Source organism: Rattus norvegicus, chromosome 3 (assembly GCF_021556685.1).
Source record: "Rattus norvegicus strain SHRSP/BbbUtx chromosome 3, alternate assembly SHRSP_T2T, whole genome shotgun sequence".
Taxonomy (NCBI): Eukaryota; Metazoa; Chordata; class Mammalia; order Rodentia; family Muridae; genus Rattus; species Rattus norvegicus.
This window is the reverse complement of record NC_141536.1, coordinates 17,656,200-17,671,665: the sequence shown is the minus strand read 5'-3', so window position 1 is coordinate 17,671,665 and position 15,466 is coordinate 17,656,200. Positions and strand designations below refer to the sequence as shown.

Sequence of the window (15,466 nt, the reverse complement as noted above, 5' to 3'; positions counted from 1 at the left end):
GCCCTAGAGTGTGTCCTTTTGGGTCATTCTCCTTTGGCTGAGTACCGAGCCGGGGTCCTCCTGTTCACGTGACCTGGAGGTAGCCTGCTGGTTCTCATTGCTACAGAAAGGATGTCATTGTGGTAATTGGTGGCAACTTTCCACTTCTGATGGGCCTTGGGGTCCAGGGTGGGGTATATCTGATGCTCATTGTTTGGATATATAGATTTGAGAGAGGAATGACTATGTCACAAGCATGTGTTCCTGTGGGTTGAATGGATGTCATCAGAGAGGATTTAAGCAAGCTAGTAGGAAGAACTTCCAATCCCTGAAGGTTACAGTCAGCTGGCTCCTGCCCTCAGAGGAGGAAGCCATGAAACTTCCTTCTGAGAAGAGGAGGAAGAGGCTCCATTCCAGGCCGAGTGACCTGGGGCCAGGCCTTGACTCCTTCCTGTCTGGCATCGGTCCCTTCCCCATGGTCTAGGGTTCTCAGACTTCCCGGCAGTGTCCCAGTCACTTGGGGAGGGAACAAGGCAGAGGCCTTGAGTACCACCTCCCTGCTGAAGCCAATGTGTGCCATAGACAATTGTTGTTTCTGAGAGCAACAGCCAATGACAGGGTGCTTCTGTGCACACAGTGTGAAGGCCTAGTGTGCACACGGCCTGGGTTCCATCCCTCATGTTGTCACATGACTGGATGTGGTGCACACCCATCCTAGGACTGTTGGGCAGGCAAGATCAGAAGCCCTAGGTTGTCCTTGTGTACACGATGAGTTAATAGGCTACTTAGGACCCTGTCTCGAAAAGGGGGGAAAAAAAAGGTAGGCAGGGGTAAGCCTTGTCCCTCAGGAGCAAGTATGGGCCTCCACAACCGTCTCAAGTGCACATAGTAAGGGCTTCTCTGTGGAGATTTGCATCATTTTCTAAAGCGCAGTGTTCCACAAAACTGGCTTCTAGAGCCAGGCTGTGGAGGAAGAGCTTATCTCAGAACCACATTTAGGCATCCCATCAAAGTGCCTTGTCCGCTCACTGGCCTCTGTTCTGGGCTGTCTCACACACATCTCCACTGACTGGCCATCCCTGGGAGGTATCACTTGAGTTTGTTTGCATCCCACACAGCTCCCGGTTTTACCCCGGGACTGGGTGATGGGGAGGGTGGTGGCCTCGTCTCTTGTGACTCCTGGCCTGGTTTGGTCCTGTAGTTTTTCCTCTTGGTGAGGAAGTCAGAGGACCAGCCCAGAGCCCTGCTTCTGCTTTGCCCTGTAGACCTGAGTCAACAGCCTTGATAAACAGCCCATTTCCCGGGGCTGAGGGAACAAAGGCTGCTGCTGAGGGATCTGTCTGCCCACCCCACCCCTCCTCTTCCTGAAACAGCTGTTTATTCTTTTGACAGGAGTTGGAGCCCTGTACCTTCCTTTCCTCTGAGCCCTGTCTCCTTCGGCAGGCGGGAGCTCCATAGAACTCGGTTGCTCTGCTGTTTGCTTTGGAGAGGACACAGCGGACAATGAGGTATGTTCAAAGGATCTGTGTTTCCCAGCCTTGGGTCACCGGGAGCTACTGTTAGGTCACCAAATGGTTCCACCTGAGGGAGGACCCTTGCTCTCTTCCTAACCTTTCCTTGGTCCCTTCCACACTTTTGTTGTCCTTTCCCCTGTGTTTCTGGAAACAGGGGCTGGTGGAATGCTGGCTCGGGGACTCTGGCATTCTGCTTCTCTTGGCAGCGCCCAGGGCTATGCCAGTCAAGGCTGCAGCCTGGAGTTCTCTGTGTAGGGTTTGAGTTGATGGGGCAGGGGTCAGGGGTCAGGGGCTGAGTCTTGGGCAGGGCATGGTGGGAGGGTGCTGAGCCGTCTCTCTTCTGGGCTGACTCACACACTTCTTTCTCCATTGGCTGGTTGTTTCACTTGAGGTTGATTGCTTCCCACAGGACACTGCTCTCAGGGATGGCCCAGCACTCCTCTAGCATGTCTTGACTGTAGAAAATGATTTGATGGTGGTTCTTGGGGGCAGCCAGGAAAAAATGCTAGCTGGATCCCTGCTTTAGAGCTCCTGAAGGAGAGTGAAGCAGAGGTGCTGAGGTGTACTTAAGAACAGGTCGTACTGCCTGTGATGTGTGATGTGTGTGATGGTTATATCTGTAGATTTAGTCAGAGACCTGGCTCTTACTGAATTTGTGTGTGTGTGTGTGTGTGTGTGTGTGTGTGTGTGTGTGTGTGTGTGTGTACACGTATGTGGACTTGTAGGCATAGAGGCCAGAAGAGGGCATTGAATCCCCAAGGGCTGGAGCTACAGGTAGTCACGAGCCATTTGGTGTGGGTTTTGGGAGCTATGCTGCAGACTTTGTAAAAGCAGAAAGCCCTCTTACCCACTGAGCTGTCTCTCCAGCCTAGCCCCGATTCCAACCTTCTCAATGAAGACATGGCTGGAAGCTGGTTTTTCTTTCTTTCCCTCCATCAGTTGTATCACTGATACTATAAAAATCTCTCCCTGTGGGGAATTTTATAATAAAATGGTCTCCCCTTATCTTAATCCTGCCCCACTGCGGAGAAGGAGACCTAGAGGTAGACGCTCTGACCTAACCCGTTGCTTCTGAACGTGTCCAGCAACCTCCTGCCAGCCACCCCTTCATTCGAGCGTGCTCTCAGCCAGAACACAGAGCCATGGCCACCACAATGACCATTGGCGGTGGTGAGGCAGAAAGGACATACAAGTGAGGACAGTGATCACGAGGTGCACAAGCAGATCCTTGCTAATGGCAGAAGAGTGATCCAGTCAGGTTCCCCCAGTTCATCTGAGGAGAAGCTGACCTTAGTGTTTGGCCAGTTTGGGGGTGGGGGGAGTTCAGTCACAACACCATGGCAATCCTGAGTAGCACAGAGAGATTTGGGTCTTCCCACCTTCCCACAACAGTTGTCAGGGCCTCTGACCTCCAAGTCCAAGAGTCCCAACACCGGGGATGGCATCCCAGCCCCAGGTAAGCTGATTAACCTTTACGAGCCCATTTCCATGGATGCAAAAATGGGATTAATAGTAGAGTTACATCACAGGATTGTTGTGGCGGAATCAAAAGACAGCTGGAGAGTGCTTTAGCCAGACTCAGGAAGGAAGCAGGTATAAAGCTGACTTGATGGGGGCAGGGCACCTTACGAAAAATAATTTAAAGTTGTAGATGTGATATTCTGTAGGGAAGTGAGTCTGTGTAGACTATGAGACTATGAAAACAGCCAGGTCCTTCAAACACGACATTCAGAAAATGAAATGGAAAAAAAAAAAAAAAAAAGGTGGCAAAGTTGGAGAATGTATGGGATGAGTAGAGCTGCAGGATACACGTGCTTTACTTTGCCTGCAAATGAAAAACAATAAAATTTTCCCTGCTTATAGTTACGTCCACGCATGTGTGTCTGTGTGAGTGTATGTGCGCATGGGCACACGAGTCCAGGTGCCCTCAGAGGCCAGGGGTGCTGAATCCCCGGAGTTCCGTGGTTGTGAGCTGCCCGGATGCTAGGAGCAAAGCTCTGTCCTCCGCTCTGGGAGGACTCTGACCTGCTCAGCCATCTCTCCAGCCCCAGTGCTGCGGACCCAGTGAGTGTCTTTACTAAGATGGTCTAGACCAGAGGTTCTCCACCTTCCTAATGCTTCCTTAATGCTGCTCTTCATTGCCATGGTGACCCCCAACCATAAAATTATCTTTGTTGCTACTTCATAACTGGTTTTGCTACTGTTATAAACCATAATGTAAATAGCCGTGTTTTCTGATGGTCTTAGGTAACCCCTGTGGAAAGGTCACTCAGTCAACCCCTGAAGGGGTTGTGACCCACAGGTTGAGAACCACTGTTCTAGTGGCATTTTCTTATTTTAAATTACATTTATTTAGTGTGTCTGTGTGTGTGTGTGTGTGTGTGTGTGTGTGTGTGTGTGTGTGTGTGTGTGTGTGTACACAGTCAACACCAGACATACAAACAGTTCCTTGCTAATGGTGGAAGAGTGATTCAGTTAGGTTCCCCAGTGTGTGTATGCGTTTGTGTAGGGCTCTGGAGCCACCGTGCTCTTCACAGTGATCTCTGGCCCCGCTAGGTGCTTAGGTTCAGGTGAGGCCTCTGCTGCTGGTCCTGCTCCACCCCCATTTCCACCACTGCCCGCATTAGTTGCTGGGCTGGGCCGGGCTGGGCTGGGCTGAGCTGAGCCAGCAGGAGACTGACCAGCCAGTAACGGGGCAGGGGAGCTTCTGGAGGGATGATTTTGGGGAAAGAGCAGATCTCTTCCCCAAGCGGAGGTGTTACAGCTCTTCTGACAGAGGCTGTTATGACAGAGGCTCTCAGACAATGGTATAATTCCTGCACATCTTTAGTTCTGAACAGGACAATTAAATAGCTTTTGGATGGGTCAGTGTCTCTGACAGTAGGTACTTCCTGTTGGTTTGGCCTGAGAGCTTCGGAAGATCTCATCTACAAGGGTGTGGTCCTGTCTCTGTGACTGATCTGTCACATCCTCACCTGTGGAGGAGGGGCTTGGGGCATTGTTCTGCGTGACTTGGTCTGTCTCAAAACCTCTCTACAGGGGCCTATGGGGGCTGCAGCTAGTGACACCCTGATCTGGGAGGTTGGGAATACGCCTGCCATTCCTTTTAGGTTCCCCCAGGGATTCAACCTGTCTCAACCAGAAATCAGGGTACCTTTCACTGCCCGCCGCCCCACACATTTGTGTCATGCATGTGGGGGTCAGAGGACAACTTATAGGAGTTACCTCTCTCCATTATGTAAGATCCCAGGATCTGGGGACGGATGTCACTAAAGAAGCAAAAGAAAAGAAAAAAGAAAGAAAAGAAGAAAACCAAAAGACAGATTAGTTCATTTGGTCTTCATTGTAGTTGATGTTCATGACTGGTGATTGCTTACCATTGGGTAAGTGTCCGGCAGAACTGTTTTTGCCTCATAGTTTGTTGTTAGTGGTGTCTGGGATGGTCTGGACAGCTTCCCACTCAGGTGGCTTCAGGCGGATCCCCAGTGTGTAGTCCTTGTTCCTTGATAGGTTGTGCAGTCGAGCCGGGTGCCATTTTGGGGAAGCACTGGAGGCTTGGCACATCGTGACACCTGAGCAGGAAGAAAGTAAGGCCTGGAGGCTGTACAAGGTTCTGGGACCCTGGTGGGTAAGCGGGGTAGCGCCTCGCTTCCTCCTGCAGCCTCAGACAGCTGCCAGAGCTAGACAGCGATTCCTCCAGACTGTAGGGGATCCTTTCTACTTTAGAAAGTGCTTAAATTTTCTCCTACCTGTACCCTGATATGAATGAATAAAGTTCCATTTTGTAAGGGGACCCAAAGGCCCAAGCTTCATGGGGCCTGGTTAGCGAGCCTCTATACTGCAGATATATTGGTTGGCTGAGGAGTCTCTCATTAGCTCATTCAGTCTAGGAAAAGCATACGGGCCACAGCAGCAGGGTTATAGATGCCCAGTACTGATGTCTCATGCAGACCTGGGTAAGTGGAAAAGCCTGGAGGAGAGGCCTGGTGCCAATGACTTCTTTATTTATGGTCTGTGAAACTCTGCTTCCAGGACTTCTAGAAGGACGGCCTCGGCCTCTTTCCTGCCTGATGTTTGCAAATGCCATATGTGGGCAGGCATGAGAAGCAGCAGGGCTGCCCGGCTGCAACCTTGTCCCAGATTTGGCTTCGCAGGGTTTCTCTCAGACTGCACGTAGGGCCTGGGGCTCATCCCAGCTCCTCTGTGAGGGGTGTCCTATGGGCCTGGGATTCTTGTCTCTGATGAACTCACTGCTCTGCATCCATGACTAGAACCTCCCCCCCTAAGAACATTGTCGTGTTATAGCTGCCACTTGTGCAGAACATGCTGACTGCCTGGTACAGCATGCCTTGTAGGCACAGTCTATTTCTGTCCTCTGCAAAGCCCCAAGGGAGATCTCTGTGTTTCTATATTACACGTGAGACAAAACCTCAGGTTAAAGCAACTTCCCCAGGGGATACATCTGGGACCCTGCCATGGTCTGAGTCACCACCTAGTCTGAATTTTTTTTTTAAAAAGATTTATTTATTTACTTTATGTATGTGAGTACACTGCAGCTATCTTCAGACACACCAGAAGAAGGCATCGGATTCCATTATAGACGGTTGTAAACCACCATGTGGTTGCTGGGTGGGAATTGAACTCAGGACCTCAGGAAGAGCAGTCAGTGCTCTTAACCGCTGAGCCATCTCTCCAGCCCCTAGTCTGATTTTTACCTGTAGTGCTGGATTAAAACGCTCTTGGATGTAATTGAGGGTTTGAGGAAACCAAAGGCTGGTGTTGTAGGCAGAGGATTAGTACAAGAGGCGGAATGCTTCCTTAGCCTGACTAGTGTGAAGAGTTCTATCAGCAGAAACGTGTATGTGTGTGCACGTGAGTGTATGCATGTGTGCAAGTATGCACATGTGTGTGTGTGTGTGCATGTGTATGTTTGTGTGCATGCATGCGGGTATGTATATGTGTGTATTTTGTGTTTCTGTGTGTCTGTATGGGTGTTTGTGTGTGTGTGTGTGTGTGTGTGTGTGTGTGTGTGTGTGTGTGTAGTTAACAGGCGGTGTCCAGTTTACCATTTTATTGTTTTGTTTGCTTTTGTAACGTTTGTCACTCCCAGACACTCTTCAGCCCTTTGGCTCCTTCTGGATTGGAGGGTCCTCAGTGGCCTTGTTTATCTGTGTTCAAGCCCACTGGTACCCAGAGCTTAATCCAGGGTGGAGGATGGGTCAGAGTGGCACAGGACTGAATCAGGACTCTCATTGATTTGTTCACTCCACAAACATATGGGCGCACCTACCAATCACCCTGCAGAGCCTGTGCCAATCTGGACTCACCATGCCTGCTCCTTCCTCCGGGAGGAGAGAGTCGCTTTCAGGCCCGGGCGTAGGAGTGCAGGCAGGGAGGAGAACATATCCTAGGAGGTTTGGTTTCTTTGGCAAGTGCTTTCTCCCTGCCTGTCCCCTGCTCTCCAAGACAATAATAATGGCTTTTCCAGGGCCCTTGTGCATCCAGCCAAGGTTCACCTTTCACCCCGATTGAGATGGAGAAAACAGGAGCGCCCAGTGTCTGCTCCAGAGAGGAATTGTTTGGAAGGAATGTTGCCATGTCGCTGGTGGATCTGTGAGGTTCTCTGAGGGGTGTTCACTGAGTCGTGAAGTAGATCGGGGAAGGTAGAGGCTTCCCAGCGTGTGACTTTGCCTTGTGAGATGCCATCAACACTGGTGTGCCTCAGGAGGAGGGACGCAGGAGCCAAGTTCTGTAGGGTTGGATCTGGGAGTGGCCAGATGGAGTGAGAGGTGACAAGGGTGACAAGAACACTGGGCCACAGGGTCTCAGAGTTGGCAGGAGGACTCCAGGACACCATAGGCTGGTTCTCTCCCTCCCTCTCTCTCTCTCTCTCTCTCTCTCTCTCTCTCTCTCTCCCTCCCTCCCTCCCTCCCTCCCTCTCTCTCTCCCTCCCTCCCTCTCTCTCTCTCTCTCTTCCTCCCTCCCTCCGTCTGTCTGTCTGTCTGTCTGTCTCTCTCTCTCTCTCTCTCCCTCTCCCTCTCTCTCTCTCTGTGTAGTCCTGGCTGTCCTAGAACTAGCTGTATAGACCAGGATGGCTTTGAACTCAAAAATCTACCTGCCTTTTTGGAGTGCTGAGATTAAAGGCACGTGCCACCCCATGCCCTGCCCTCTTTCTTTCAAAATATAACTCTTATTTTTATTTTTTCCCCAGATGTTATCTACAAATTATAGGAGAGAGCACACATTTTTATCTTTTAAAAGCGTTAAACATATTTATTAGAGAGCTTCATTTCAGATTGACCCGTAAGAAATGATTGCGTTTTATAAACTCATCCACCTAACACACATGATGTCTATTTGTATTCTTCCTCTTTCAAACATTATTGTTGTAATCTCACTGGGCTTTCTAAAAAATATACACCCGCTGTATACATCTTTGTAAAGTCGTGCAGTTAAAAGTTAAGGCATGTGAACAGGTGCTTACACCGTAGTAAGCATAGATCAAGGTCCACTTGAAGTCACTTCTCTACATGGGCTTTAATGGAGGTCCTGGAACAACATCAGCACGTCCAAATCATGGTGAAGGTATTAGATCCTTCAGGGTGGGCATTGAAGACTCTTGCTTTGGAAATGTCCCTGATTGCAGTGACCACTACAATATTCTGAATGATAAAGTTTTTTTCTTATAAAGGATGACATTTAATTGGGACTGGCTTACAGGTTCAGTCCATCATCATCAAGGTGGGAACATGGCAGCATCCAGGCAGACATGTGTAGGAGGAACTAAGACTTCTATATCTTCGTCTGAAGGCTGCTAGTAGAATATTGGGTTCCAGCCCATACTCAGTGACACACCTATTCCAACAGGACCACACCTTCTAAAAGTGTCACTCCCTGGGCTGAGCATACAAACCATAACATTACACTCTCTGGCCCACACAGGCTTGTTCAAACATGTGAGTCTATGTGTACACCACTTAGGAGCCCGTTCTCTCCTTCCATGGTACATTTTGGGCATCAGGCTCTGACTGCAGACTTTTCTCAGAAAAAGGTCAGAGCCATCTCTCTAGCCCTTGTTTGTTATTTCAGTTAGAGAGTCTTGCTGTGTGTAGCCCAGGCTGTCCTCAGATTTGCACCCTCTGTCATTAATCTTATCCCCATTGTCAAAACAAGAGAACTAGTTTAGTTTGATCTAGCAGAGTCCCATTCTGCACTCACCACCACCCCCATCCCCAACCCCCTACACCTAATCTGAAGCTCTGGGCCAGATAGGCTTCATTCAGACTTTGGGGCACATGAATTGCTTAACACCTATGGTGTGGCACTCTCAAGTAACCTTGATGTTTATGCATAGAAATGCTCAAATGAAATAGAGATCTCAGAGCCGAATCGTCAGTTGAGGTTGCTATACACCTTGAATTCCAAAAGGGTGTTTGGTTTTCCAAGGTTTTTAGAGATGGGACAAGAGCTGAAGAACGGTAGCTTCTTGTGTAAAGTTAGAACTCAAGTCCTAACTCTCCCGAGGCCACGGCCTCAGCTCTTTGTGATCTCAAATCAGGACTTCTCCGGCTCTCAGCCTGTTGTGGGGTGTCCTTGAGGGTAACAGAATCTATTTCTCGATATAGGTGGCCTTGGCTTGGGAAACTTGGTGGCCCTCCAAGTCACTGTGAGCCAGGTCCATTACCTCACCCACAGAATGAGGAGCTAGGGGAGAGAGAGAACGAGCTTCCTGGAAATAGAAAAGTGGGTCCCTGCATATCAAGGGAGGACCTGGCTTTAGCTGAGGCTTTTTATCCCCTGCGCTGATCAGCTCCAGCCTGTAGTAAACTAGGGACAGGCTTCCAACAGGCTCGTTTGAATGGATGTTGGGGTCTCTAGTTGGGTGGAAGGTAAGGTCAAAGAAGGAAGTCTAGGAGGTGAGGGTACCAAGAACTGGGTTGGGATCAACTATTGTCCTGGTCACTCAGGGCCCTTTAAAATCTACAGGCTCTGGGCTAAACTTATAGGGAATAAAGTGAACTACACCGGAGCTGTTCTCTCAAGGCCTGACCCAGTACTCAGGTGCAGGAGGAAGGCTTCTGAACCAAACCCAGCCAATTGACAATGAAATGTTGTTCAAAAACTCATTCCCGAATTGAGTGAGGCTGAGGAATTCAGACTTAACATTTGGGGGCTTGTCCGGGATCTGAGCGAACGTCCTGTGCGACAGAGACTCTTCGGGGGCTGTTTCGGTTTCATGTGTTCAGTGTGTTGCTGTTGTGTCCTCAGTGTTGTGGTGTTAGTCTTGAGTGTCGTTGTTGGTGGTCTTCTTCTGTGGTATTTTCTGGGATGGCTGTAGGAGGGCGGCTCCGGGAAGGAGCCAAGGAGCAGCTGCCCAGGGGACTGTAAGGACCCCTGTGGCTGCGGGGAGCGGACTCGCTCAGAATCACAGGCTGCGACCCTGGAGGGACGCCTCTGGGGGGATTGGGGAGACGTGGAATTCTCCCCGAGGGGTGACGTGGAATCCACCCTAAGTGAGAGGGAAGACGTGGAATCCTTCCCTAAGGAACAAGGCTTGTGGGAGATGTGGAATCCTACTTTGGTCCTTTTTGTGCCTCGAGAGGAGAGTCTGTTCCTTGTCGGGAAGACTCAGTGCGCTCGGCTCCCAACTGAAGTTGCTTTCGGTTTCTTATTTGAGCGCCGCTCTGGGCGGCTTTGTCTTGGCGCCTTAGTGTTTTTGTCTCTCCTTGTTGTTTTGTCTTGTTTTCTGTATTTTGAGACGGGGATGGGACAAAAGGTATCCACCCTGCTTTCCCTCACTCTGGATCATTGGGCTGAAGTGAAAAATAGAGTCCACAATTTGTTGGTGAAGGTCAGGAAGGGACCATGGCAGACTTTCTGTACCTCTGAGTGGCCGACTTTTGAGGTAGGATGGTCCCCTATAGAAACTTTTGATATAGCCACCATTAGGAACGTCAAGGCCGTAGTGTTCCAAGAGGGTCCAGGAGAACACCCTGACCAACAACCTCACATTCTGGTCTGGAGGATTTGGCCTTGAATCCTCCACCATGGGTCAGACCCTGGGTAAAGAAACTGAAACCCAGGGTGCTGGCCGTCCGAGAGGCAGGTGATAACAAGAAAAGTAGAGACCCTGAGACCCTGAGTCCCACGGAGGGACCATCAGCCCCTCCACCCAAGATTTACCCCGAGATTGAGGAGCCGCCCGATTGGTCAGCTCCCATGCCTCCCCCAAACCCCCAGGGCCCCGATGATGCTGGCGCCGGTGCCCTGGCAAGGGGACCGGCGGCTGGAACCCGCAGCAGGAGGGCTCAGAGCCCTGAAGGGCCTGACTCGACCACTACCCTCCCGTTGCGGTCGTTTGGGCCACCTGTGGACCCCCCTGGGATCCAACCCGTACAGTATTGGCCTTTTTCACCAGCTGACCTTTATAACTGGAAGACTAACCATCCCTCTTTCTCTGAGAACCCAGCCGGCCTTACAGGCCTTCTGGAATCCCTCATGTTTTCCCACCAGCCTACGTGGGATGATTGCCAGCAATTGTTACAGGTCCTTTTCACTCCTGAAGAGGAGGAGAGGATCTTGCTGGAAACCAGGAAAAATGTCCCCGGGGAGTGGAGGCATACCTACCAACCTCCCCAATGAGATTGATGCTGGATTTCCCCTGAACCGCCCGAACTGGGACTACAACACAGCCGAAGGTAGGGAGCGGTCAACCGTCTATCACCGGGCTCTGGTAGCAGGTCTCAAAGGGGCAGCACGGCGCCCACTAATTTGGCCAAGGTAAGAGAGGTGATGCAGGGGCCTGCTGAGTCCCCTTCAGTGTTTCTTGAGCACCTGATGGAGGCCTACAGAAGGTATACCCCGTTTGACCCCACGGCCAAGTCAGGTGGCAGCAGTAGCCATGGCCTTTATAGGTCAGTCAGCCCCTGATATTAGAAAGAAACTCCAGGGAATAGAGGGACTGCAGGATTATACCCTACAGGACTTAGTAAAGGAAGCAGAGAAAGTGTATCATAAGAGAGAGACAGAGGAAGAAAGGATAGAGAGAGAAAAGGTTGGGCCCTGTCTAGAGAAGACACCAGGGATTTTTTTTTTTTTTTTGATTCTTTTTTTTGGAGCTGGGGACCGAACCCAGGGCCTTGAACTTCCTAGGCAAGCGCTCTACCACTGAGCTAAATCCCCAACCCCGACACCAGGGATTAAGACCAGCCCTGATGGATGCATGATCCTGCCCAGCAAAGAAGGTTATCATTATGTACAAAATCTCCATCAACTAATCCATCTGGGCTCAAAGAAACTAAAGGAACTTGTCCAAGGCTCTGATTACTACATCCTGGATTTGCCTGAGGTTCTACAGAAAGTAACCTCCGAGTGTCAGGCCTGTGCCTTCACTAATGCAGGCCACCACCATAAGGTAACTGGGACCAGGCTAAGGGGAGATAGGCCAGGAGCTCACTGGGAAGTAGACTTCACAGAGGTAAAACCAGCCAAATATGGATATGGATACCTGCTAGTGTTTGTGGACACTTTCTCTGGTTGGGTAGAAGCTTTTCCAACGAAAAAAGAGACAGCACAAGTAGTAGTAAAGAAGATCCTGGAAGAAGTATTCCCCAGGTTTAGTGTGCCCAAGGTCATTGGATCTGACAACGGACCTGCATTTGTTGCCTAGGTAAGTCAGGGACTGGGCTGCCAGCTGGGGACGAATTGGAAACTACCTTGTGCATATAGACCCCAGAGCTCAGGACAGGTAGAAAGGATGAATTGAACCCTAAAAGAGACCTTAACTAAATTTGTCTTAGAGACCGGCGAATCAGACTGGGTGACCCTCCTACCCTTCGAGCTGTTCAGGGCAAGGAATACCCCGGGAGGACTTGGGTTGACACCATTCGAGGTCCTTTTTGGGGCCCCTCCCCCGGTAACCAGAGCAGGCCAGATGACTTGTGACTCTGATCTTATACCTTCAAAGCCTCTATTTGCCTGACTCAAAGCCCTCGAACTTCTGAGAAACCAGGTGTGGAACCAGCTGAAGGACTCCTATGAGGCTGGGGACCTGTCCATACCTCACCAGTTCCAAGTGGGAGACACGGTCCTGATACGGAGACATCGTGCGGGGAACCTTGAACCGCGCTGGAAGGGACCCTATCTGGTACTGTTGACTACCCCACGGCAGTGAAGGTGGACGGGATCCCTACCTGGGTACATGCCTCACACGTGAAGAAGGCTTCCGCGTCCAGTCAAGATGAATGGACTGTGGTGCAGACTGATAATCCTCTTAAGTTGCGCCTTCAGCAGGGGGACGAAGAGTCAGAGCAACCCCCACCAACCCATGACCCTAACGTGGCAAATTGTTGACGTTGACTCAGGAAAAGTTATAAACAGCTCCCGAACTAGTGCACCGCCAGGAACCTGGTGGCCGGAGCTTGGATTTTGTCTCCGGGACATAAATCCTACGGCCAAAACTAACCCCCCTAACCTGATTCGAAGCTATGGGTTTTATGCTTGCCCCGGGACTTCAGATGAACGGAAATGTGGGGGGTCTAGTGAGTTTTTCTGTAGACAATGGGCCTGTGTGACCTCCAACGATGGAGACTGGAAGTGGAAAGTCAGCCCTACCGACCTGGTAACTCTCTCTTTTGCAAACACTGGACCTGGGAGATACGTCATCCTCCCTCTTTATGCAGGAAAATCTTGTCATCCCTCAGATCTAGATTATATAAAGGTCCAGTTTACAGATATAGGGAAAAACACTCCCATTTCTATTTGGTCTACTTGGTCCTACTTTTGGGGAATAGTTTACAATAAGTATGGAAACCAACCTGGATCCTTGATCCAGATTCAACACACAATGGAAAGTTTGCCATCACCCCCCAGTGGGCCCTAATAAGGTCCTGCCTGATTAAGGGTCTCCAAAAGCCCTAGCACCACCTCCGAGGTCAAAAAGCCCCAGTAACTCCCCCAGCAGCTCCACCCGTGAAAGTGTCCACATCCCCTCCCAGGGGACATAAAAGCAGTACTAGCTCTCCAGTCACTAGTGTACCTTCTACTCTGTCTACCCTTATGTTTACTGTGCCTTCCCCCATTACTAGGCACCCTTCCACTGGAGATAGACTGTTTAATCTCATCCTTGGGGGCTACAAGCTCTCAACCAATCCAATCCTAATGACACAGAGTCCTGTTGGCAGTGTCTAATGGACAGTCCACCCTATTATGAGGGTATAGCGCTGGTAGGGAACTACAGTAACTCTAGCTCACATGGTGAATGTGCTTGGTAGGACCAGGGCACACTAACCATCACTGAAGTCTCTGGTTCAGGGCTATGCCTGGGTAAGGTCCCCCCGAGCCACCAGTATCTCTGTAACCAGACCTCTCTGAGCCCAACCACTACCCAGAATTATTATCTAGTACCCCCTAATGGAACCTGGTGGGCCTGTAATACTGGCCTCATCCCCTGTGCCGCTACCAGAGTTTTCAACAACTCTAGAGACTATTGCATTCTTATCCAGCTTTTGCCTAAGATTATATACCATGATGCCCCAGGGTTCAAGGACCTGTTTGACCGGAGAGTAACCAGGTATAGGAGGGAACCCATCTCCCTCACTCTAGCTGTGCTATTGGGATTAGGAGTGACGGCCGGAGTAGGTACAGGGGCTGCGGCCCTGGTAACCCAGCATCAAGGGTTCTTATCCTTACAGGCAGCTATTAATGAAGATCTTAGAGACCTACAAAATTCTATCGAGGCTCTAGAGAAGTCTCTGACTTCCCTCTCTGAAGTAGTTTTACAAAACAGAAGAGGACTTGACCTCCTATTTCTTAGAGAAGGGGGACTGTGTGCCGCTTTAAAGGAAGAATGTTGCTTTTATGCTGATCATACTGGGGTGGTTAGAGACTCTATGCAAAGACTCAAAGAGAGATTAGATAAACGACAGAGGGACCGTGAGGCACAACAAGGATGGTTTGAGTCTTGGTTCTCCCACTCTCCGTGGCTGACCACTGTTGTCTACTTTGGCCGGGCCCCTGGTGCTATTGCTTCTGCTACTTACCTTTGGGCCTTGTGTGATTAATAGGCTTGTAGCTTTTGTTAGAGAAAGGATTAGTGCTATGCAACTATTACTCCTCAGACAACAATATAAGGCTTTGCAAAATCCTGAAGATGAGCTGTAATTCTAAGTTTTAGAATTATTTACTAGAAGAAGTGGGGAATGAAATGTTGTTCAAAAACTCGTCCCTGTCGCCCACCCACTCAAGGCCTGAACCTGGCTTTCAGCCTGTACTAGTTAACTCTTACATGACCCATGTACTGGGAAGTTTGTGTTCCAGGAACTCAGAGGCGTCGTGAGATCAGATAGCTGTACTCCAAGGGTGTAAACGACCTCCTCCACCCTGTAACCAGAGTTTCGAGAAAAGCCATAAAGAACATCTGTGGGACCCCAGATATCCCTTTTGCCCGCTCAAAACTTGCTTAAGTTTGAATAAGCGCGAGGACCAATCATGTATTGCCCTGCCATCCTTTTCCCGCTCCTTATCCAAAACCCTATATAAACTCTGTGCTTCTGTGGTTCGGGGCCAATCCCTCTGCCTCCTGCGAGAGGTACGTTATTGGTCCAGAGCTCTGCCCAAATACAGCCTGTTGCTTTTGCATCGAACTCGGTCTCTTGTCATTCTTGGGCGCCGCTCCTTTCTGAATTGAGTGAGGCTGAGGAATTCGGACTTAACAGCAGCACTTGAATCTAGTCTCAGCTCTCACTTCTAGAACTAATCTGAAAGCCTTCTGCCATTCTTCAGACATTTCCGTCTTCTGAGATAAGCTCACAGTTTGTGTCTGTGTTGAGCTCGTTAAGGAACTTAGCTGCTACCCTAAAAGCAAACAAACAAAAAGGATCAATGAGATGGCTCAGAAGGTAAAGGCGCTTGCTGCCAAGCCCGGGGACCTGGGTTCAATCCCTGGGACACTGTCTTAGTCAAGGTTCCTATTG

General features: G+C 50.0%; 1 protein-coding gene across 11 annotated transcripts in view; it reads left to right on the top strand.

Moving 5' to 3' along the window:
• The window catches only part of Ggta1 (glycoprotein alpha-galactosyltransferase 1), a 78,099-nt gene that overhangs the window by 38,828 nt on the left and 23,805 nt on the right, over positions 1-15,466 (top strand). For 9 of the 11 annotated variants that reach the window (XM_087648610.1, NM_001437133.1, NM_001437132.1 and 6 more), the window contains 1 exon segment: positions 1,372-1,487. In XM_087648610.1, coding sequence (XP_087504736.1) covers positions 1,483-1,487 — 5 coding nt within the window. In that variant the 5' untranslated portion in view covers positions 1,372-1,482. 11 annotated transcript variants of the gene reach the window in all.